The 25,917-nt window shown below is 36.2% G+C and overlaps 1 protein-coding gene across 1 annotated transcript; it reads right to left on the reverse strand.

Moving 5' to 3' along the window:
• Nucleotides 1-186: 186 nt before the first annotated feature.
• LOC145998557 (uncharacterized) lies at nt 187-25,917 on the reverse strand. Its single transcript, XM_083134986.1, has 3 exons — nt 25,786-25,917; nt 15,477-15,692; nt 187-351 (listed from the first exon to the last, which is right to left on the reverse strand). Exons 1-3 carry the CDS (start codon nt 25,889-25,891, stop codon nt 326-328), a joined length of 348 nt encoding a protein of 115 aa, XP_082991112.1. The 5' UTR covers nt 25,892-25,917; the 3' UTR covers nt 187-325.

Genomic DNA, 25,917 nt, shown 5'->3' on the forward strand with positions numbered 1-25,917 from the left:
GAAAGATAAAAACGCGTGGAACACTGCCGGAGAACGTCGCTCGAGTCCCCAAACTTTGCGCAGGGTGTTTTTAGTTCCATTGGCACTCAACTGGGGGATGACTTGATAAATTCTCAATTTTGAGGGAATTTTTAACCATGCAAACCTAGAATGGACGAGATTGAATGAATGGACAACCTGAAGCGCTCCGGATAAGCCGTCGTGAGGGAAATAGCAGCTTCGTAGTCTTCCTGCATCTCGCTACATAGAGTTGCTGGATTCGAGCAACACTCCCTAGACCAGTCCATTTCACTTCTTGACAGGAGAAGGGCTCGAGGATCGCGTATCAAGTAAACCACTCGAACGTTGAGGCTGCAAAAGATATAAATACAGTAAACCTTCACTAATTCCAACTACCACGATCCAAATTTATGCAATTACATTATAACACGTAGCAATGTTCTAGGGCTTCCCCCATTGTTTAATTGTAAATCCGTCGCCTTGTAATCACGGGGTTCCGGGTTCGGTCCTTGCTGGAGGCACAAATGCCCAGTGATCAGGATACCATTTCAAACTATATATTCAGTTTCGATTAGCCTATCTGAGCATATAGTGGGCTTAATGCAAAGTTTTTGTAGCAATATTATGCAAAATAAAAGATGAAGGAATGCATGTACTAAATCTGCACTTTGTACCATATTTCTTAAATAAAAATTATAACTGGTGCCATGTGGTACTGTACTTTGCGACCAAATGATCGGTGTCCTGTAAAACGTACCCAGTGAAAATTGCACCCAGCGAAAATAGTACGGTACCCAGTACAGTCCCTACCTGTCAATTAATCATATTTTTCAAATAAAACTGACTCCCATCACACTTTATCCAGGCTTTGGACTGGCTAAATAGCAAAATTAATTTTTTGTCATTTAGGCATGTTTAATTGGATATTAGGCAATATTGGATTTTTTTATAAGTTACTATTTACATTATGTACATTTTTATTTCTATACTTCTAACTTTAGGGCCATGAACTCAAGTTTTACTACATTTACTCAAGTTTTTGGATGTAGGATATTGCTTCCAAAAAAAGCTCTTATGTCACCATCCTCTTCATACTTTTTTACTGTTTTTTTCCAGCCTTTCATCCAGTTTCATGTAGGTTGTTTTTCTTCGTTTGCCTTCCATACTTAACTCTGTCCTCATTAACGCACACGCTGAGTTTTCTGCTTCTGTCTCCATACATTCGATCACGTCTTTAATTTTAAGGCTCTGCTGTCCAAGCATATTACATTCATTAAGACAGTCTTTGGTCTTAATCATTCCTCTACAATGCGTTAATCTCTGTTTTGAACAATGCCAAATCACAGTTCCGTCTTCTTTGGTTCTCTTTATGATATACGAACCTCCTTCCTTCACAGTGGACACATGGCTTACCGTGGCTGGTCGTTGTCACTTCCATTCGAACATATAACAACATAAACACACAAGGCGCACGAACTGAACTGAACACTAGGAAAGTTAGAGCAGTAATAAGGCTGATATATAGAAATCTGGAAAGGATAAAGTGGGGGAAATCCCAATGCACTGTTCCGCGCGTTCAACCGCGGTGGAACTTGACTCATGGGGAGCAGGTGAGCCGTGACTTATAGTGACCAGGTAGTCGCTAGGAATGAATACTTAAACTGGTCGCGATTTACACAGATTTTTGTATGGGTGCGATTTTCACTGGGTGCGATTTTCATATATTCGTGTGTGATTCAGTAGCCTATGTAAGGAAAAAGGAATATATGGCGACATAATATTATATTATAACCTGAGCCGGCAACACTGATACTCTCAAAGAATTGCATTCATATGTACTTCATTTTGAAATATTCTTAATTTTTTGTTCGCACGTATGCAAGAAATCAATTTTTGATGATCAGCCCACACAATTGTAAAAGTTATTAATTATATCTACTATATTTCTATTGTGATAATGCTTCTCTGCAATTTTCTTTCTCATTTTGCTCAGATTTCGAGTCGTCATCATTCAGAATAGTAATATAATTATTTTCAGTTGCTGAAATTACGTATTTGAATTTATTCACACTTAATAGTTACGAAAAAGGTTTAGCAGAGAATAAGCCACTCACGAATCTAAACGTAAAGCATTAAAAAAAATAATAAAAGTGTATTGTCTTGCCTGCTTTCCTCCAAAAGTTCTTTCGCATATTTCAACTGAAACCTAGCAAACTTCATACTCTGGAATGGATACATATTGCAAGTCCGAGTGAGGAATTCTTCAGACATACAGAAGGCGTACTTCTCTTCGCATAGAGCATACACTCGTCGGTTTAATCTCAACCATCTATACTGCCTAATAAAGTTTAGATATTGACCTAAACGACAGAAAATGGAGCATGATTGAGAATTGCGCATAACTGGATTTTGTTTTACAAAAAACATTTGGATTATCACTATGAGATAAACAGTAAACTCCTTTCTCAAACTGGGGGGAGAAGTTCCAAAATAGGAGCAGATTATAAAATGTTGGTTGTAAAATATTTATTCAGGTAATTCAGCATAACAAAATTAATAAAATTCTTCAATGGTGGGTATTTCTTAACGCTGCGTTGTGACGTTCACAAGTCAATTATTTGCACGATTACAACTAAAACGCGAAGGTGAAGATACAACTTCTATAGGTCTATATATTAGTGAAATAACTGAGCAATATGCAGTTCACTATTACCTATATTTCCATTCTTGTCAGACACACTACTACATACTGACTATCTGACTATTGATTCTCGTTCCTATAGCAACGTTAGAATTACAAATATCTCGTTTATACAGCGTAGAGTGCAATGAATAACATAACATAATTAACGTTGTACAAATTAATAATCATACATTTTTTTAAACGTTAATATAAAGTGATTTTTATAATATGAAATTAATAATTTCAATAAACATATAATTATATTGTGCGGATTCACAGCACCGTCACAACATTCCCCTCCTCCGGGAAAATGAAAACTACGAAACAACGAAGAGGAGTTTTCATTTATAAATCAGTCAGATGTGTATCAACATAACTACAACAAAGTTACAAATGGACAATATTATCTGACATTCGACAACAACGTGCACCTAAACAGATTTGTGCCTAACAGGTAATAACAAATCAGAACATAATACAACATTCAATTGTACAAAATAATAAACAGAATGGTTTCATTTTCTTCAAGTATCTACTCTCATAAATTTAATTCTCAGACAAGAGTTGATTCCTCTTTTCTTCCGAACAGTTAAACACTCGATGATTTGAAACGTTCACCTTGTCATAATATTGCTGGTTCATTGTGTAAAGAATTGCATTATTGTCCTTAATTTCCTTGACAAGGAATGGCCCAATATACAAGTTGAACAATTTATGAATCTGGCTGTTAATTTTGGAACTAACTTGCCTATTTTTTATCATAACCAAATCTCCTGTTTGAAGTTTGATCGAGTTCAATGCATTCTTAATCTTCCTACTTCTTCTAGATTGTCTAGTCCTGATTTCTGCTAAAAACAATTTGCGTTTCCATGGCAAAGATTTAATTTGTTCTGGCCAGCTGATTTCTTCAAATATTGAGTCCTTCATATCTTCATGTAAGAAAAGTTCACTAGGAGATAACCCGGTAACTGAAGAGCATGAATGATTTAATAACTGAATAATATAATTTATTTTTGGATACCAACTGGTGTGATTATCATTGCAGAATAATCGCAGTAATCTAACAATCTCCTTATTGTACCTCTCAATAGGATTAGATTTCGAATTGTATGTAGTGGTAGTAATATGCTTAATTTTCCTTGAATCCATGTAGGCTTTCCACTCATTTGATGTAAATTGGCTTCCACAATCTGATAATAATACATTACGTACAGGGTAATGTTTAAAATATTGTTCTTCAAAACGATTGATAATTTCCCTGGCAGTCGCTTTTCTTAACGGATAAATCATAACAAACTTTGACATAACGTCTACAATTGTGAGGAGATATTCATATGTACGTGATCTTGGTAATTTTCCGATTAAATCAATAGAGAGGAAATCGTGAGGTTGGTGAGAAACGACGTGATATTCATCTCTCCGCAACGGCCGACCTACAATCTTTGTTCGTGCACATTCTAAGCAATCTTTCAGGTAATTTCTAATTGATTTTCTCATGTACGGCCAAAAATATGCCCTTCTACAAGCTGCTAAAACCTTCTGATAACCAAAATGTCCATTTAAATCATGCATTTTGTGCAATACCAAAGGTATAAGCTCACGTGGCACTACAAGTTTACAAATTTCATCTGAATTTGGTTTATAAAAAAGAATTTTGTTGTGAAGAAGATACTTTGAAAAGTTTTTATCAGTTGTACTATCTTCCAGGTGAGAAATTACATTATTGCATTTTTCATCTGCTCGTTGAGCTTTTAACCAAATAGAAAAAGTATCATCTTGTGAATCTTCCACAATTACTTGATTGATATATAATTTATCATCAAGTGCAGAATAAGTAGTACAAGGCGGAAATCTGCTCAACGTATCAGCAATATTATTCGAAACTCCTGGGACATGATATAACGTGAAATCAAAACACTGCAGTTTGAGAGCCCATCTCGTAAGACGAGAATTAAGTGATTGTGCAGTTTTAAGCCAAGACAACGACTTATGATCTGAATATAAGTTGAAATCAGTTCCTTTAAGATATATAGCAAATTTCTCCAGAGCAAATAATATAGCTAAACATTCCAATTCGTGTGTACTATATGTAATCTCTGCTCCTCTAAGAGCACGACTGCCATATTGTATGACACGAATTTCATCATTATCAACTTGCCAAAGTACACAACCCAATCCTTTCTGGCTTGCATCAACAGAAACACAAAATCTCAACTCAAAGTCGGGTTGACTCAATGCTGGTGCTGAAATTAGAGCATTCTTTAATAACAAGAAAGCTTCTTGACACTGAGGTGTCCAATAAAATGGCACATTCTTGCGTAAAAGATGATATAATGGACTAGCGATATCTGAAAATCCCTGTATAAAACGATTCCTCCAATTTGCCAGTCCTAAAAATTTGCGAAGTGACTTTTTGTTTTGAGGAACAGGAAACTGTAGAATAGCTGAGTCTTTATCATGATCGACCTTAATCTCAGAACCAGACACCACATGACCCAAAAACTTAATTTCCGTTTGGAAAAAATTGCATTTGGCAAATTTTATGGACATGTTCGTCTTCTGCAATGCCTGTAGAACATAATCAAGATGTTCAAAATGTTTCTCTATTGTTGGGCTAAATATTAAAATGTCATCCACATATATCATCAGAAATGAATGAGTCTCTGGTCCAAACACCTTATTCATTCTTTCAACAAAAACAGAAACAGCTGATTTTATACCAAATGGCAAGTAACAAAACACGTGCTGTCGTCCTCGATACGAAAAAGCTGTGTACTTATATGAGTCGGGCATAAGTGGTATTTGAAAATATCCACAGGAGAGATCAATCGAAGAAAAATATCTTGCACCCTTAAAATGTTGAAGTAGCTCGTTTATCGGTTCAACATGGGTAAGTGGTGAAATTACATGTTGGTTTAGGCGACGAAAATCCACCACTGGACGCCACTCACCATTAGATTTTGGGACGATATGTACTGGGTTCAAATAAGGTGAAGACATTTCTTTAATTATTCCCCAGGCTTTCCATTTTTCTAGTTCCTTTTCTAACGCCGCTCTTTTGGCGAACGGTACTGGATATATAGGTGCCTTAATTGGTTCCTTTGTGTCTAGTTAAATTTGATAAGGTTCTACGAATGCAGATCGGGGTCGATCAGAAAACAAACTATGATATTCTATTATTAGATTCTCAAGCTGAGACTGCTGCTCCGTGTTGAGTGCTTCACACGACCGCACCTTCGTTGTGATCTGATCTAGAGAAACGACAAGTAAATTTTCTACTTCTTTGACTATAGTAACTTCCTGCATCTGGCAGGAATCCCTATCAGTTGTGCTTTTGCTAGAATTTAATGGCTGAACCAATTCGGAACCAGTAGACGCCATCAAACTAATTTCGTTTCTTCTAAAATCGAGTACAGCTTTGTATTGCCTTAAAAATGGTATTCCGAGAATTAATTCAGCATGCAGTTGCTTCAATACAAACATCTCCAAAGAAAAAACTTCCGAGTTAATTGAAATACTTATAATCTTCCGACCAGCAACACGAAACTTCTGATGTCCTGCAAACGGCAATAACTTAAGTTGATCCACTGTATCCAGTTTGGCACTCGGAATAATTGATTTTATACTGCACCATAATTCATAACTGACTAAATTACACTGGCTTCCACTGTCGATGACACACTGTATGGTAATACCGCAAACTGTTCCTGTGATCAGAGATTGATCAGTAATAGGAGTAGGTATACCAGTATCATTTAAAATCCAAGTAGGTTCATCTTCGTACCAATCTAATTGAAAAAATATTGAAAGTGGATAACAATGATCAACTTCAGATAAAACGGAATTACTTAATACAGCATACTGACAAGTTGTGCCTATATTATCACTACGGTATGATTTAGCCGGACCCTCCATTATGTTATTGCGAGCAAACTGGTCCACGTTCACCCGCGACGTTCGTTTAATGTTGCTTCAGGGACAGAAGAAATGAACTGTTTACAAGAAGTTTCTCTTGGATCGAAAGATGGAGCATTTTCATTTAATGGAGTATTCGCCACTGCAGTTGCATTGCAACTGTTTCCCGTTGACAACTGAGAAGACGAATATCCGCAATTGGCACATACACTGCATGGTTGGAATGAGTGGAAATTATTGTTAGAGAACTGAGAGTTAGGACGCAGTGTAAATTGCTGTTGTTCTTGCTCGTTTCTGGCATTAAAACTGTTGCTCATAAATCTACCATTATTGTTGAAGTATCGTGAGCTTTGTGGACTTCTATTTTGCCGGAAATTTTGAGTTCCTGCACCATTACGTCTGTAACGATTATATGGTCTGTTAGTTAGGTTAGGTTTCCCAAAATTATTATTTCTATTTAATATCATCGTCTTTTGGCTGGAGTTTGATTCTTGGTTTTCAGCAACAAACGGAACATCTGTACGTGGAATCTTAATTCTTTTATTTGCATCGCTAGAAGAAACAAAATGAACACTATCATTAGGTCTTACGTTACGTCTTGAACCTTGATTTCCATTAGGTTCATCATCGTTCACAAACGATGAACTTTTAGCAACACTTTGAACTCTCAGTTTTGCCCTTGCACTATTATTGTCTGTAAAACTTTTCGAATTATTCCCATCATGTCGGAAATTTTTTTCACGTACATTATCATGAACATTAAAACTCTTGTTTGATATTGAATTCACTAAATCCAACCTCTTTAGTAACGCAATTACATCATCCATTTAAACTAATCTAGCAGCTAATATTGTTTGTGCAATAGATGTGGGCAACTGATTGATTAAAATATCAATAACTTCTGCATCATTCGGACGATCAACTAAATTATAATATGCTGAATGCGTACGAATAGCAAAAACTTCCATACTGCTCGTCGATTTAGGATCATATTTACGACTTCTAAGTTCAGATAATTGAGCCTGAGTTAACGAATAAGACGTGTAGTGATTCAGAAATTCGTCAACGAACTGTTTGTACGATGTAAACGAATCGACATGACTATTATACCAACCTTCTGCAGGTCCTTGAAAACAATTAGTAATACATTCAAGCCTTTGCATGTCAGGAACTTGCAGTAAGTCTAAGTAGGACGTTAAAGTTTTAATAAACTTACGTGGGCTTGATTTTTCAGGATCTCCAGAATATTTAGGAAGAACAGCAAGTTCATTCAATCTTACCAACCGTCGAGGTTCTTGAATAAGCGAACGCATACAATTGTCAGGATAATCACATCGATGATTCTGCGGATTTGCTGACTTTCGGTTTACTTGCCTCTTTCTTTCCTGACCAGAACCATCAGAATATAAAGAACGGGTCGATTGACATAACTTGTTAGTATTACTAGTTCTCACTCGATTATTTCTAGAACGTTTGTGTCTTTGTGAAGCAATGCGATTGTGTTCATCATCAGAAACATCACACACTGAAGAATCAGATGATTTCGGAGAGGTTAGGTTCCGTGCAGGAATACCAGGTTGACAGTTACTATTCACATGAGAACTGTAAACTTGTACAGGATTACTTGATTCAACATTAGTCGAAATATTAGATGTTAACTTAGTAATATTTTCCTCACATGCTTCCACGCGCTTAGTTATTTCATCCTTGCTCACAACGGCTTCAAGTCTTTGAACTTGCCGAGACAATCCTGAAACATTGTTCTGGCATTCTGTAATCTGATCATTCAAGCCAGCAAGTTTATCAGAATTCTCTGTACAAGTAGTGTTTACTTCCTCGATTTTCTCTGTTAGTCCTTGCACTTCTCTTTCCATTTCCTGATGTAATGAACGTGTTGCTAATTTGCAGGACTCTGCAACTTCAGCTAATTTCTTTCGTAACGATGTACTCAATTCGTGGAAGTCAAGCTTGAGTAGTTGCTGTGAATTTTGAATTTCCTGTTGAGATTTCCTGATTTTTGTAAACTCAAGCTGTTGAGACTCTTGAGTTTGCCTCATTTTTGTAAACTCAAGCAGTTGAGACTCTTGAGTTTGCCTCATTTTTGTAAACTCAAGCTGTTGAGACTCTTGAGTTTGCCTCATTTTTGTAAACTCAAGCTCTTGAGTTTGCCTCATTTTTGTAAACTCAAGCTCTTGAGTTTGCCTCATAGAATCTTGAGTTTCCCTAATTTTTGTAAATTCCATCTGTTGTGACTCGCTGATTTTTCTTAACTCTGCCAGCAGATCAAACATTTGAAAAGGAACATTACTTTGCCTCGTTGACGTCTCTGCCAACACAGAAGGACGAATGTCAATTTCTTGAACATTTTCTTGACTTCTTTTCCATTGCACAAAAGCTTCAATACTGAACGGATCATAAGATGGATCACAATCTCTACAGAAATAATTTTCATTTAACTGGTATAATTCCCAATGCTTATCGGACAAACCCAAACATTCTAAATGATACCAATGGCCACAATTTTCACAAGCTACCAACCTTTCCTTGTCGGAATCTTTGCAGCACTTCACCATATTCATTGCACCATTCTTATTTTGTGATTCATCAGGTTCATCACCACAATTGATAGATCTAGCTGTAAGACTTGTTTTGGATCTCAGATTATAAGGATTACTTGACGCGTACATAATATAAATTTATGTACAAACTAGATTCACGAGAACAATGGTGTAAGTTAACACGCAAAACACATCACTCAAGATCGTGCTGATAATGTTCCCCAATACTGGACCACCAATTATACTGTGACGTTCACAAGTCAATTATTTGCACGATTACAACTAAAACGCGAAGGTGAAGATACAACTTCTATAGGTCTATATATTAGTGAAATAACTGAGCAATATGCAGTTCACTATTACCTATATTTCCATTCTTGTCAGACACACTACTACATACTGACTATTGATTCTCGTTGCTATAGCAACGTTAGAATTACAAATATCTCGTTTATACAGCGTAGAGTGCAATGAATAACATAACATAATTAACGTTGTACAAAGTAATAATCATACATTTTTTTAAACGTTAATATAAAGTGATTTTTATAATATGAAATTAATAATTTCAATAAACATATAATTATATTGTGCGGATTCACAGCACCGTCACAGCGTACACTTAAAAGCAATACGGACACATGTATGGGGCAGATCCGAAAATGTGGGAAAAAGAGAAGATCCGAATTGCTGTTAGAGTATTAGATGCGACCATGGTCCTAGAGACTTACATATTGGTTGGGTGGTATTGCAGCTAGACGTACAACTGTAGAGTTCCAATGTTATGGTCCAAAGTAACGGAAACATTTCAACTCACCGATATACACCCTGATCCGACAATCAGAAATACAGTCTCTTACAGAGAACTGCTCTCACACGACGTACGGCTTGGCACTTATTGTTTATATTTAATTCTCAGAATGCCACGGGGCCGCATGGGTCAAGCAAATTGTAAAGATTGAAACGGTGACTAACAGATGGCAGCACTATGTAAAGCCTGGATTTCGTTTCCCTTAAATGATTTAAATAAGACAAAGGGAAGATGAAACCAAATGTATATATTGTTAATAGATAATTGAGACTTGATTTGTGATAACCTGACAATAATGAATTATGCAAAGGGCGGTAAGAATAAATTATAACAGTAACAATCACATACGTTACGACGAGAAGATTAAAGAAGTTGGGAAACGTTTTCAGATTTGTATCCTTACTCTCTGGTTGGGAAGGGGTTTTTCCATCAGAGCTTCTGGTTGTTTCCCCTGGTGGCGCCAAGTCCTAGGCTGCCCCAAACCACAGCGAGTTGCGCATTCTATGCGGCACCGGGTTAATGAGCGCGTGAAAGGACGCGAATTTTAACTGTCCCTTTGGTTGTCACAGATAGTCGGTGGCGCAGTGGTTAGAAACAGCGACCCGAGGAAGGGGGAACTAGATAGCTGTACAGATGCCTAGGAAGCGGGCTGAGCGCAAGACCCGCGAGGCTTTATTAGCGCAGCGCAGAAAGAAAGGCAGCGAGATAATTCAGCCACCAATGTGGGTTCTACATTCATTGGACTGAAACACGACATCGCTAAGGAAGAGAGCAAATTCAAGTTGATTCTAGTAGATACTGCAGAGATGTCAAAAGATATATATATATAAGGATATCAAGGAAATTAACCCTAATGATCCTAGGTGTGGACCGGGACAACAATAACAAGAAGGATATCCGTGTAAATAGTCCAACAAGTTGTCAGCGGACGTGACAACTACAACAAGTTTTATATATATATATATATATATTAAGTATTTCTGTATTAATCCTTGTATAATAATAATAATAATAATAATAAATATTCTTGCATTGGAAGAAGAAGAATCTTTTCCGTACTAATTCCTGCAGTGGAAGAAGAAGAAACCTTCCTGTACTAATATAATAAGAAGTTTCCTATACCATAAGAAGAACTATTCCTGCATTGGAAGAAGAAGAAGCCTTCCCGTATTAATTCCTGCATTGGAAGTATAAGAAGCCTTCCGGCATCATCAACAGGAGAAGCTTACCTGCAGATAAGAAGTAGAAACCTTTGGAATATAGACATCGAAATGACTTTAAATATATATATATATGTAAATAGGAGAAGATATGTTTAGTGAAGTATATATATATATACATATAAATATATAGACAGCTTAAATATGATTACGTATATCAAACAAATGTTATTTAATGATGCAAGAATATACGGTGTATTATTACTCTCAGTAGTGAATTAAATGAGTCGTTTCCTTTCATACCTTAACGTTGTTATTCAGTTTTAATAGCCCTGGATATCTCATGTTTTACTCTGGCCTAAGCCGGACTGGTATTACTCAATAGGACGTAGCAAGAAGTATTCGAATAGTAATGTATTCAGCAAATTAACAATGTTTTCAAATTTCTTTTAATTGTTTTAAACCAGCGCAATTGAAGAGTCATGAAAATTCTATGTTCATAAAATAACTTACTAGCATTGAATCTTATAGCGAGGAATATGTTTTGATGTGGGATAACCAAAAAAACAGGGACATTTTTGCATCACGACTGCAGTTCGGAAGAAGTTGGGACAAGATTTAAAAATAATAAACTGTCCCAACTAAATCTGGTAGCCTTGCATCAATGGTTACAAAACTTATATTATCAAATATTGCAGACTGAAGATTTCTGGAGCCTGTCTCTCTTCAGAAAAAATGTAAGGACAAAACCGAAATTCTTGCAAAATGTGAAAAATCGTCAACGTGATTTTTGTAAGTTTTGGTTGGTTCGCATTAAAATATTTCACTCTTCTACCTTTCTAGAATAAGAGGGATAATGAGAATCTATCTTGAATTAATCAAATGCAAAAGTTTATTTTAAATCTGTTTATTGACCAATCCTAAACTTTTATATGGTCGCGAACTAAGGTGTGACCTAAACGAGAATTTAGCCCAGGATTTCTGGAATACAAAGACACATCGTTAACCTCTACTCTATCGGGAGGATAATTAATCAATCAAGGGCCACACAGTGAAACGCCCATATCTCACTCGTGATTCCAATGCAAATAATAATAATAGTAGTAGATTATAGCATTGTAGAACTGGAAAATAGAGGAAACTAGATCAATACAAGTCAAAGTGTTTCTTTCCAAGTCTATTTTATGTTCAAATAGGCTAATTGAGATTGGACCTACAGCTTTGAAGTGAGATTCATACCACTGACGAACTTGTATCCATCGTAGATCGAATCTGGAACCGCTTGGTTACAAGATGACAAAGTTACTAATATGTATACTGGTCATCCAGATCAGTGGTTCTCAAACCTTTTTCACATTGTACCCCTTAGTCGTAAAACGTCTAATGTACCCCCACCATAGGTGTTCTCCGAATAGTGGGTTTTGGGGAATTATTTGGCTGTCTTATTTGTGGAGAGTTTTTGATATGTTGGAGGCGTGTATCTGCAATAGAGCTAAATGGCATTCGGACTGTGTGTAGACAGAGGGTAAACAAATAAACATTAAAATCGTAAGTTTATTATTTTATTGGGTGTTCCTATGTTTACAATCTTTATGATTACAAACATAAAAATGTGATACACATGTATGCTAAGAAGTACATAGAAAACTTTAATTTTTCACATATTTTTCGAGAGTTATTGAAAAATAAAGTAAAAACCTTACTCAAACTGTTGCGTGCTCGCGTATAGCTACATTAACTTCACACAATCTAATAATGCACATATAAGTTTGGCACCAATAGGTATTATCAGTAGGTACCACATGTATTATTACATCATGGTTATAAATTTCACCAACAATATAGTCAGTCGTACTCATGACGTTTTTACACTTTAACTTATATTTGTGGGCTTTTGAGTTGAAGAATGAAATGGGTAGAGATTTTGAAGGAGTATTTTATTTCAAAACAAATGAAACAAAGATAAGAGTGCCAGTGACAAAATCAGCCTATTTTCCTGTTGAGTGTTAAAGGTATGAAGTCTGCTCTACACACATGCAGCAAAAATGTTGTCGTCCACAGTTTGAGAACCACTGATCTAGATCATTACAAGCTTATAATGTATGTATACACGACTATTCAATAGAGCCAACAATGGAACAGTGAATATTATAATCGGCGAAGCATTTTGTGAGAAATTATTTATTGATTCAGTTATTTTTACATGGTTTTAAAGTATTCAAATAGTCATTATTATTGTTCCATTCGAAAAATACAGTGGTGGCCAAAAGTCTGGAAAATGCTTTAAGAAATCTTTGTTTTGGCTTTCACATACAAATACATTTTATATGTCCTTCTATTCTTTTGTTTTCTATTAGCCTACACATTCATACAAGTGGCAGGATATTATATCAATGGTTTCTGTAAATAATATTATATTTTTCTTCTTCCTCTTCCGCAAAGGTTGGTTTCTCATTTGAACTACATATACGTAATTTTATCAATGACTTCAAAGCTTATTCTGATGTAGCGAACAATATTATAAGGGTATTATTGAGTGCATTGTTGAAGTTTCTGTTGCAACATTTTTGGTTCCATTTGTTTTTACTGTGAGCCCATTGTTGCTTGATAAATACCAGTGAATGTTGTTGCGAAACAGTGGATATCTGTGAATTGAGAAGGTACAGTACAGCTGTATTCTGAACACTTGTTTGTGGGATTTGAAATTGAATGTGGAAGGAGAGACTTCTTTTTAGTTTTTTGTGTGTCTGTGTTTTTTGAACTCTTCTCGTTTCTTATACAAATATAAACTAGTGCTAGTGTGTTAGCTAGTGTGTATTTTCATCACCTGCACCTGTGTTTCCGGGAATAATGTTGGCAAGAAGCAAAAAGGGATCTGAACTGAGCCCAGAGACCAGGGCCCAGATCAGCATATTGCATCAAGAGGGTAAGTTAAAATCCGAAATTGCAGCCCAATTGAAGATAGCTCCAAGTTCTGTCACAAAACACTGAATAGAATTCAAGAAATCGGTTCATTCAAGTCTCGCACACGAAATGGCAGGCCACGTGTTACGTCTGATCGAACAGATACAGCAATCGTTAGATTATACAAACAATCTCCCAAAACTACTTCTGCTAAAATAAGATCAAACCTTCCAGAAGACATCAACAAACCGAGTTGCCGAACCATTAGACGTAGACTGTTTGATGCAGGTCTGAAATCCTACACTCCAGCAAAGAAGTCGAAACTATCACAAAAAAATATCACTGATCGTATAAAATTTTGTCGTCGTTACATGGCTTGGACAGCAGAGGACTGGGAATCAGTGATGTTTTCTGATGAATCAACATTTACTCAGTTTTTCCATTATAATAAATATGTAAGACGCCCCAAAAACAAGAGGTATGACCAACGTTATGTCGTCCCTACTGTGAAGCAAGCAGAAAAAGTGATGGTCTGGGGTTGTATTTCCACAAAAGGACGTGGATCACTATAGATAATGCCAAGGAACACTACCATAAATGGAGAGATCCTACAGATCCTTCAACAGAAGCTTCCAGCTGTTATGGACATTCATCAGTGTACTTATTTTCAACAAGTACTTGCCACGGTACTAAGAAAGTGAAATCCTGGCTAACCTCGGGCGACTACCAGTTGCTCCATCCATGGCCAGGTAGTCCACCAGATCTAAACATCATAGAAAATGCATGGTCCATCATAAAGATGAAGGTCTCTGAGAAGTCCCCAACGTCATACAATTACCTGGTACAAAAAATCAAGGAAGTATGGGTCACTGAAATTACGCCAGATTACTGTCAACGCTTGGCGCACTCTATGCCCAAACGGATATTGGAAGTGTTAAAAAACAAAGGACATGCTACAAAATACTAGAGTATGGAAATTATGATAATTTGTATCTACATTTCTTCAAGTAATCTTATAGTATACATTTTAAAAATAAAATGTAAAATTTCATCAATTGTATTAAGTGTGAGAGAATTAAAAAGTATGAATAATTGAAAATTTTGATAATTTTCCAGACTTATGGCCCCCACTGTAGAATACATATAATTAACGAAATTGTGAGTTCATTTTCAGGGGAGGGCATTCCAAGATTCTTACATACAAATTGTATGTAAAATGGGAAATTCAATGTTCAATGAGAATTTTTGAGTTGGGTGGTTGTGAGTGATGGTTTCACAACCTCTGCCCTCAAACTAGATAGGCATATACTATGTATCCTTGAAAACGTTTAGTAAATGCATTTCTAATTCACCCTTCAAATCAAAATTGATGACATGACTTCCCTAATAAAAAAATAACATTTAATTCGCACATCGAATAATGGGTTTGAACAAATTAAACTCACCTTGACCTGCGTAGTTGCATCTAAGTAAGTGCATTGTCAAGTCCAACGCAGAGGGACTCGTCGTGTCGTGGGTTCTCATAAGTTTACCAGGTAGGGCTGCTAGAGGCTCGAAGTGGTAAAAGGTGGCAGCGTGACTGTTGATGATGTCACTGAGAAAATTGGATCCAGATCGAAACGTTGAGAATATTACAGATCTGGCAACTATGTTGTTGTTTCCTGCTTGAGGGAATATCACAGATGAACGAACATTATGTATAAAGGCACTAATACAGTATGTTTCACAAACGTAAGTATTAACAAAATAAAATTATAACTACATTGATTTATTACATGACTCGCTAGAAAATCTACTACAACACGATAGTAAGTTTACCAAGTTGTCTGTCGTTAGTCCTGTTGATACGTTACTGCAATGTTGTTAATAGAGCTACGATTTCTATGACCTAAAATCACCAAAGTATGGACAATTAAAAATGCACTCATGACTTAAAATTGACATAAATACACATTCAACATAAGAAAATATAGGTCGGGTACCCTATTCTACACCCTCGAATTTTCATTTTTTTCTTTATGAAGATTATGTGATCCTAATTGTGAATAAAAAAATTGTAGCGCGGAAAGAAGTATTTACGACTGTACAGCCGCTACCGCGGCCCCGCCTTTATCTATAGAGTCCCTTTTAAAGGCATTTTAGAAATTGGCCGTAGTCACCTGCCCCAACACTATTTCTCACTGTTTTCCGCATTGACACATGAAGATATCAAAAATGAAGGCTAAAATTGAACCTTAGAAGGTAACTTACCTCTTTTTACCAAGGCCAGGCACTGAAGTGCGGATCGAAGTTAAATTTGTAAGTCCAAAAATGAAGTAAATTCTACGTTGAAAGTCCTTTTTGTCCTTTTCCACAGAATACCACCTCCACTCCCTTCCCATCATAAAAATAGGAAGTCGCAAATTAGCCCATCCCACAAGTCATTTAGAAAAAAAAAAAACCTCCCCTTTACGGCCTGTAGTTGCCAAAAAGAAATAATTAATTCCGATTTCTGAAGTGGCATACATGAAATCCAATGTCTGAAATGTCCAATCCGCCAATATATCACACAAATAACATATCGCAATCGCAAATGCTTCCAGTGTTGCTGGCATTTAATGTAATAAAGCGAGACCATTACGTTGAACTGTGATGTGATTTAATAGCCTATTAAATTGAAATATTACGTGAAGTTTTATTTTTATTTCGATTAACCAGCGAATTGCCATAAATATAAATTGTGCATATATACAGTATATATTGTAGCCTATGCAATTAACGTTAGAGTATGATAATCTCATTAATCACAGAATCTACAATTTTGATCTTAAAAACATTTTGTTATTTAGCTTACTTCTCTGCCACTTTGGTTAAATCGCGACATCTACAATTTTATATGAAACATTATATTTAAACGTTCATCACTTGCATTGTAAATGTTACAATGTATATTTTACAGTAAAGAATGAAACAAGAGAAACAACAACGAAGATCGAGCCTAGTACCTCTTACATATAGGCGTGCGCAGACCCTCTGATTAAGGTAGGGCAAAGCCTTGATGAAAGTTCAGTCGGGAAAGAAAAATCTAATTTCTTCTCACTAGTAACTATATACATTATATGTATATATACATATATATGCATAATATATATGATCTAATGTAACAACATAGAGGCACCATAATGAATAAATAAATTGTCTCTGAAATGTGCTGCGCTCCATTTCCTCCAAACAATTGTATTCAATTCTTCTTTGTAGCTGATCAGTGGCGATTCATTCATTCTTAGTTGTGGACTTTTAACCATTTTGATATTTTTAAAATTACCGACGTTTCGGCGACTGATTCTGCCTCCGTCTTCAGGAGGCAGAATCAGTCTCCGAAAAGTTGGTATTTTTAAAAATAACACATGTTAAAAGTCTAAAACTAAGAATGAATTGTGTTCATGCATTTAAGACAAAACTGTTTAGCAACAAGAGCCTGAAGTACTTGGTAGCTATAACTTCTCTCCCTCTCTGGTAATTTACAATGCATTCCAGAAAACAACGAAAATTGCGAGCGAAGCGAGCAAGAACATTTTTAGATCCACATTTTTGCAAACCGAAAACAATATTGATTTAATATGGCACAAAACATTTCATGGGGTCGCCTGTCATTATTTTTTGTCCCTATGTGCCCCCTGCAGGTGCTCTTGGCCGTCAGGACGAAATAATGCAAGAAAGACATAAAAACAAATTCCATCTTGAGTATATTTTTGTCCTGCTACTCTTAGATTCTAGCCTTGCTTTCTTTTACTTCAATGCTTGCCCCCCCCGCTTGCCCCCCTAGAATTGATTTCCGTCCAAGGTTGGGGAGGTGCAATAAGTATAATATCGTTTAATAACGGCGATGCGATTTCTCTACACTAAATTTCTAGGTGAAAGTATAATAATGTAGAGACATAGACGCGGCAAGAATGGCCACATCCTCCTCCTCCTTAGAAATCGAATGTCAACCTAAAAGTATATATTTCACACGTATCATTTGATTTCAGTCATAGTAATTTACATTAATGCGACAATTTCAAATTTAAGTGGTGTTTTTTGAGGGGGCAACACTATTATCGGGGTAATATGCCCCATGGAAAAATACCTTGCTTGTCCCTCTGTGAAAAAAAATCTGCGGACGTTCATGATTAGGGGGGCAATTGCCCCCTTTTGCCCCCCCCGTGCGCACCCTTAAGCTCTTACATCCTAAATAATAACTCTAACCTATAAACCACTGTTTTTCCCTTTACTTATACTTTCTCCAGACTAGACAAAAATTCCATCTTGTCACTTCCCGCAGCTTGTTATCTACAGCTATTATGCATAGTTTTTGAGATAAGACGATGTCATGAATTGCGTGACTCATGGTTTAAAACAAGCAAGCTGATCTTGCAAGTTTGAGTGTCCTTTGAAATCAAACGTGCATGCTGCGTACAGTAGAAATAAATATTTTCTCCAAACAGAAGAAAGTTTGGAGTTTGAGTTGTTGCTTTAATGGCCGCGTGCACCAACGGCGATTATTTCGAAGTTCAGATGAACGGGATCAATTTTAATCCACTCTAAATGAACTTGGTTTAAAGATTTGCATTGCACCAACGAAAAACGACGTTCACGAGATTCCGTTCAACTGATTCGAGATTAATTTGTAAGGCTATAACTGATTGGTTGGCTAAAACAAATGACAATCAAGAATTCCATAGAGTATTGTGATGTGTTAAAGCATCAACATGTAGGAAAAGAAAATAATTCGGACTGCAAAGTTCTCTGAATTTGAGAGATGTACTAATCAACCTTGTCAATATGTACAAGGATGTAGTGGAGTGTAAAAAAATAATAATATTAAAAAAGAACTGACGGCACAACACAAAAGGAGAAGGAGAAAGCATGGAACCTTTCTACGGGACTTGAATGCCTTACGAAATGCATTCGACTTTGAGAGAACGCCCTCAAATAAAGATATATATTATTATTATTTCTATTATTACTGTACTGTGGTAAGTATTTGAATTTTTCATTTCTTAATTCTTATATATTTATATTGTCGTGTCGTGTAAATAGCCAGTAACATGTATTTTCGTAAGTTTATACAATCATATTTCTAACACCATGTAGCAATATCGTAAACATTGCTCTGTTCTAATTTACCTTGCACGTAATATATGACATTTATATATGTTTTGTGTTCTGGGATAGAAAGTACAGTATTTATAAACATTACGACTTTGCACCACAGAACCACAAATTATTATTATTATTTTGGCAGTTTTTAGTTTACATAGTTCTCGAACTATCAGCATTGAACATGGACATCCAACATCTCTAGCGTTTGCACGCCCTCGATATCGCTTTCCGCTCATTTTATATTAAAAAAAACAACTGCCTGCAGTTGAAGCGTCGGTATAGTGAACCAGGATCACACACCAAAACGGTCGCGAATGGCCGATCAGAAGATAAACTCGTTTTGATGTTCCTAGATCGCGATCAAGTGTTGAACCGTCTTCCTGCAATGGAATTTTCCAGTGATCCTTTCCCGATCCGAGTTTAAAATTTGATCTTCGTTCGTGCACACGGCCATTAATCTATTTTGTGCACAGACAGGCTAATCGGCAATGGACCTACAGTTTAAAGTGGGATCCGAACCACTGTGCAATGTTCCTCAAATCCGGGACTTCTTGGTTACAAGGCGTCGACGTTACCACTACTCCATTTTTATTTTATTATATTTAATGCTTAAAAGGAAAACTCCTAAGTGTTAGTTGATACTCATTGTTATTTCCCTTTAACATCGTTTATTCATCGTTTCAATAAAAGAAGTGCGCCTCTCCGAGGGCGCAGTGGTATCGTCGTTGCCTTGCAATCAAGGCGTCTCGGGTTCGATACCCGGTGGAGGCACATAGTGGTTCGGATCACACTTTAAACTGTAGGTCCAGTCCCGATTATCCTAACTGTGCATAAAGTTGACTTAAAACACCCAATCAACAATAAAAAAAATCGATAAAAGAAGTGAGAAAGTGTTGATAAGCAACTAAGAATTGGCAGACAACAAACCAACCAATCCATACACAGTCTATATCACGTTTATGTGTAACAAGCTGACTTCACTGGATTCCAAGAAGAACTGAGAACCGATCGCATAATCTTTGCTCAATATTAGACAGAGCATCATACTAGTGATACTTCACTCGAGTTAAGGGCAAGATTACCTGCGCAAATATCGCATAAATGTTTTTTATCGTGGTGTAAATTTGCTTCAAAGGTTTTGTTGATTCATACTGCTTTTTTTTTGTTGAAATCAAGTATTCGTGTGTTATTTACACCATACACTTAGGAGTTAAATAACACTTCAAATTCATCAGCATATATCCCTTTCAAACATGACCTAAAGAGTTGGTATTACCAGTGTGGTATTTAATAAATTTCCAGAGGGGAGGGAAATTCTACCGACTGTCTAGAGACAGCATGAGATAATGCTTATATATTGTTGCGTGACCCGTTATAATATATATGTAATAATATTATATATATATTTATTACACATGTATGTATGTATGTATGTATGTATGTATGTATACAGGGTGACTGGTAATTAGATGTATTCCCTGAAAGGGGGTTAAAGTAGAGACAACTTGCAATAAATTTGACCATATGATACCCCGTCCGAAAATTAGTAGTTTTCGAGATAATCGAGTTTCAATTGTTTTTTTAAAAAATGACAATTTTCCACATAAAAAGATGAATTGAGAAAAAACTGCTCATTGTATGGAACATATTTCAGTGTTTTCTGATAGCTAACAAATAAGTGGTTCATTGAAAAAAAAGTTTTTCCCAAATAACAATCACATATAAGTACGGGTGGGTCTAAACTTACAAGTGATGATAAAAAAATGCACTCTTAGTTTACTTGGCAACGTATTAACAACAAAAATGGTATGACACGAAGCGTACAAATTAAGTAAATTACTTCCTTGTGACATCTGCTATCCAACAAGGTACAAATGTTGCTAACATACACATTTGTGTACAAGAAATAATACTTCATTCATCTTCATGCGAATGGAATCAATGAGCAATACAATTAAAGAACATTACACGTCTTGCTCAAAGTGGGCACCTCCGTTACGAATGCAGGCACGCAGGTTTTTACTGACATTTTTTCTCTTAACTCGTGATGTGATGGTGTCCTTGATGTGTTGACCAACTGTTAAGATCCTCTCCCTGAGCTCTTCTTACGAGTTTACCGGTGTCTTGTCATGTGGCTCCAAATGCAAAAGTCGCAAGGCGTCAAATCGATAGGGGGATCGAGCTGGGCAGTCATCATGATGATAAATCATGTCACGTCTTGTAGCTAGAGGCACATCCTCCAACAATATTGCCATCCCGTTCCTCAAATATTGTTCATAAGTGATGCCATTTAAGATTTGGGGCAGGAAAAATGGCTCGATCAAATGATTGTTGATTACGCCCATCAATACTTCTGCCTGGGCGTGCGACAGTGGCTGGATGGAAAATTACCCAAAGAAATGGATTGGCCGAGGCGGTCCGATTCCCTGGCCAGCTCGATCTCCCGCTTTGAAGCCTTGCGACTTTTACATTTGGAGCCACATGACAAGACACCGGTAAACTCGCAAGAAGAGCTCAGGGAGAGGATCTTAACAGTTGGTAAACACGTCAAAGACACCATCACATCACGAGTTACGAGAACAAATGTCCGTAAAAACCTGCGTGCCTGCATTCGTAACGGAGGTGCCCACTTTGAGCAAGACGTGTACTGTTCCTTAATTGTATTGTTCATAGATTCCATTCACATGAAGATGAATGAAGTATTATTTCTTGTACACAAATGTGTATGTTAGCAACATTTGTACCTTGTTGGATAGCAGATGTCACAAGGAAGTAATTTACGTAATTTGTACGCTTCGTGTCATACCATTTTTGTTATTAATACGTTGCCAAGTAAACTAAGAGTGCATTTTTTTATCATCACTTGTAAGTTTAGACCCACCCGTTACTGACATGTGATTGTTATTTGGGAAAAACTTTTTTTTTCAATGAACCACTTATTTGTTAGGTATCAGAAAACGCTGAAATAAGTTCCATACAATGAGCAGTTTTTTCTCAATTCATCTTTTTATGTGGAAAATTGTCATTTTTTAAAAAAACGTGGGCATAACTTTTGGGGGAGGCAGAATCAAAAAGTTTTCTCCCACATAAAAATAGCACCCAAGACTACTTTGCTAAATTACTGTTACATTTACGAGATCATAAAAATTACTCATTAACTTGCTTCTCAGGACCCAGGAACTTAACACAAGTTCTATTTGCTTGTTAATTCTGAAAATTTGTTAGGTGGGCAATGAAATGCAATTTATATGTATCTTCATTCATCACTAGATACATCCATGGCCACGTAATTTTACATTTACTATTAAATCTTTCATGGGCCACAAACAAAGAAACTCTAACACTTTACTACTACTGCCTTCTTGTGTAGATGCCCTTGCAAATTTTCAGAACCGATCCTTTGTTCAACACAGCCTTCACTGCCAACAGCTTTATCAGATTTTGTTCATTTTTAAGGCAGAGTCCTGATATAGCAGAGTCTGGAACTCGTAACGCTCACTTTTTCCACTAACATTCTAGCTTAGGGTTACCAGATCGCTGTAAGTGAAATGTAGGACGCAACACATTCTCAATAAATAATACATATTTCTATAGAACACCTTAAGAAGTAGTTGAAAAATGACACTTTTCAGATTCTAAATAAAATATTTCCCAACGAATGTTTAAATGCAAATTTCAAAACTTGCAATCATACTAATCAATGCACCTCTTACTACTTGATTTAAGTGGTACTTCTCAGAGGAGACAATATTTATTAAAATTTCAGGTTTTGTCAAACTATATATTTATGTTAGAGTGGACAGTGAAACTCTCTGAAATTATAGGGATCAGTACCAAAGATTTTACAGACTGTATGAAGAAATAATTCTCTCCTGAGTTTGTTGTGCTGATGGTAATGAAAGTACTCTCTCAACATTTGAATTATGACCTGTAATGGCAAACAAATATTCAGCTATTATTGTAATTTAAAATGGTCTCATCTTGGGTAGTTTTTAGTTCAATAACAGGGTGTCTAGGTCTACCAAAATAATACATCCAGAAATCTTGACTTTTTCTGGACTTTTCTAGATCCTACTTAGGTAAAGTTGGAAATTAGTAATTAAGAAAATAAATATTTATTTAATGAAAATCCCTACCAAAGGGCCAGTTAAGATGAAATCCGAAGCTGAATTTAAGAAGAGAATTACATCTGCTATTTCGTATTAATTCATCCTGAACTGTGCTTGGCAGACAAGCGAGGCTTTGGCGTCTGGACTCACAGCCAGTATAATCTTATGTGGGGTTTGTGTCGGTTGTCCCTATATGTTTATGACTATCCATTCATCCATCTTATCTTACCATCATTCATCCTCATCTTCGCGATTAGCCAATGGGACAGAAAAAAAGTGAAGTAAAATAAACTAAATCAACCAATCAATAGCAAAAATTCTTGACCACAAGAATAATTTATTGTTTTTTTTAGTGACTTCTTGACCTACTTGTTGATTTTTACTTTTTCTTGACTTCCATGACTTTCTTGACTGGCAGACACCCTGAATAACTTTGTTCTCTATACCCCAGCTTTACAATCAAATTATATTGAATAAGAATGGGCAACACCTTGTTCCATGAGTATAAACCCTAAGGCAAGAAATTCTGCTCAGGCATTGAACAGTGACGTTATCAGAAAGTGGTCCCAAGACTTTGTTCATTAATTGCTTCCGTTTTCTCGTTTTTTAATAGCAGAACAAACTTTATTCTTTTTGTGCAATGACTGAATCAAAATAAATTTCACTATTGAGTTTGGAAGCGCAGTCCATAGAGTTGTAAGTTGCATGATTTTTTTTCTGTTACGTATTTTCCTAATTAATATTATGTGACGCTCAAAATGTAGGACATTTATGATATTTTCCAAATTCCTCTCGGACGCCGAACATAAGGCTAAAATGTAGGACATGTCCGGGAAAATCCGGACGTCTGGTAACCCTATTCTAGCTTCACAAATAAATCTAGTTCATTATTAAGAAAAAGCACACTATTCTTTAAAAAAATGACTTCGTAAAGGGATATCGCGCTTGCGTCAAAAATTCTATGTACGCTATCTTCGTGTACTATTGTTCCACTCATACAAATAGAGACGTTCTGAGGTGACAAGTTCGAGTCACGTGACAACCAAATTGTAACTTTCACATGCATTTTCCTGCCAAATTCCATGGACAAAGGAAAGGGAAGAGGGGAGGTGATCTTCAACCCTGGCCACTTGTTTGACAGTTCCAGGAATAGAGCAGCGCTTGAGGCCACATCTGTGTTCGCCAAATGGAGCTTCCAGTTGTCTGACAGAAAATGTTGCCATTGAATGGCGAAGTAGGAAAAAGTAAATAAATTTCCAATAATTTCTTGTTTCCCCCCAAACACAATTCCCCCAGGGATATAATTTATCAACCAGGGGGGGAGATTCCCCCACACCCCCTACAAATACCACACTGGGTATTACGTAGGATAGTGGTTACCGTACAGGATTTGTATCTTGTACACATTTAACATTTTATTCTTGCAGGCGGCAACAATAAAATTAAGCTTAGTTCTATATGCAACATATCAATAATAGCAACAATTGAAAAGAGAATCTTTCAAAATATTATGCGACAAGAACGAAAACTTACATCAAGGCCCCTATGCACTTAAAGTATGCCTAGTATAAAATGTTGTCGTCGGGAAACTTTTTGTGTACGATAACGAATACTACAGCTTACTTCGTACAAATTTAATCCACGTCGGATATAGCTACGTGACAAAGAAAGTTCATTTTATCCTGAAAAAGCAAAAATATGAAGAATATGACCAAAAATGGTAAAAATATTCTATTCCTCGTATAAAATGGTAAAATATGTATACAGATGCCTTAACGAGGCGCCTTCATGTAATTAGTTTTTTCACAACATAAATATATGTAATTTTTTCAGAAACATATCATCCTTACCCAATAAACAAAATAAACAAATATACTATATTCGTATGCATGTGAGTGGTTTGTTTGTTTTTGTATAGCAGCAGCATATCTAGAAGTGAATGCAATCAGTGAATTGCTACAAGGAGCAATATATTGTTGTTTTGAGACTGTTGTTTTACGATGTCATGTGAGAGGTCTGAGCTAAACCGATAAGGAAAGGTCGTACGATTATCACAGTTTTTTAAGACAATGCAAGATAAGTAGAACACTTTCACAAGGCGATATTGTTGATAAGGTCAAACCAAAACGTAAACACACAGAGACACACATGTATGCGAGTGTGTAAATTTACATTAGTGACAATTTCTTGAACAAGATGTTTCAAATTCAAATTCCAGATTAACCAAAAGTGGCAGAAAAGGGAATTAAAATCAATCAATCAATCAATCAATCAATCAAAGGATGTTTCAAAAGCCCCACCCCTTTTTTAAACTTTATTTTCCTGAAAAGAATAGCGCACTATAATTATCTAACTCTATTTTACTATTCATAATTACATTCTAAAGTTTTTTAGCAGCTGATTTTCTCTTCAAAACAATCTGGTTGCACCTATGGGCATATCCTCCCCCTTTAAAGCAAAATATAGAATTTTTATTCCCACACAGAGTCAAAAAATATGTGCACTTTATACCTTGACCTACCTTTTACATGTATCTCATTTCGACTTAGTTCTTCAGCTATGGAATTCTTCTGTTTAATCAATAAATATGTGCGGTATGCGTCCTCTGAAGTAACAGTTTGATTCATAAGACGTGGAACATCTAACAGATAGA

The sequence above is a fragment of the Lepisma saccharinum genome, chromosome 14, assembly GCF_977018435.1.
Source record: "Lepisma saccharinum chromosome 14, izLepSacc3.1, whole genome shotgun sequence".
NCBI classification, from domain to species: Eukaryota; Metazoa; Arthropoda; class Insecta; order Zygentoma; family Lepismatidae; genus Lepisma; species Lepisma saccharinum.

Coding starts and splice junctions, on each gene's coding strand:
- LOC145998557 (XM_083134986.1), bottom strand. CDS start 25,891: ATGAATCAAACTGTTACTTCAGAGGACGCATACCGCACATATTTATTG. Junction 15,693..25,785: donor AAATGAGATACATGTAAAAG/GTAGGTCAAGGT, acceptor TCCCTCAAGCAG/GAAACAACAACATAGTTGCC. Junction 352..15,476: donor ATGCAACTACGCAGGTCAAG/GTGAGTTTAATT, acceptor TATCTTTTGCAG/CCTCAACGTTCGAGTGGTTT.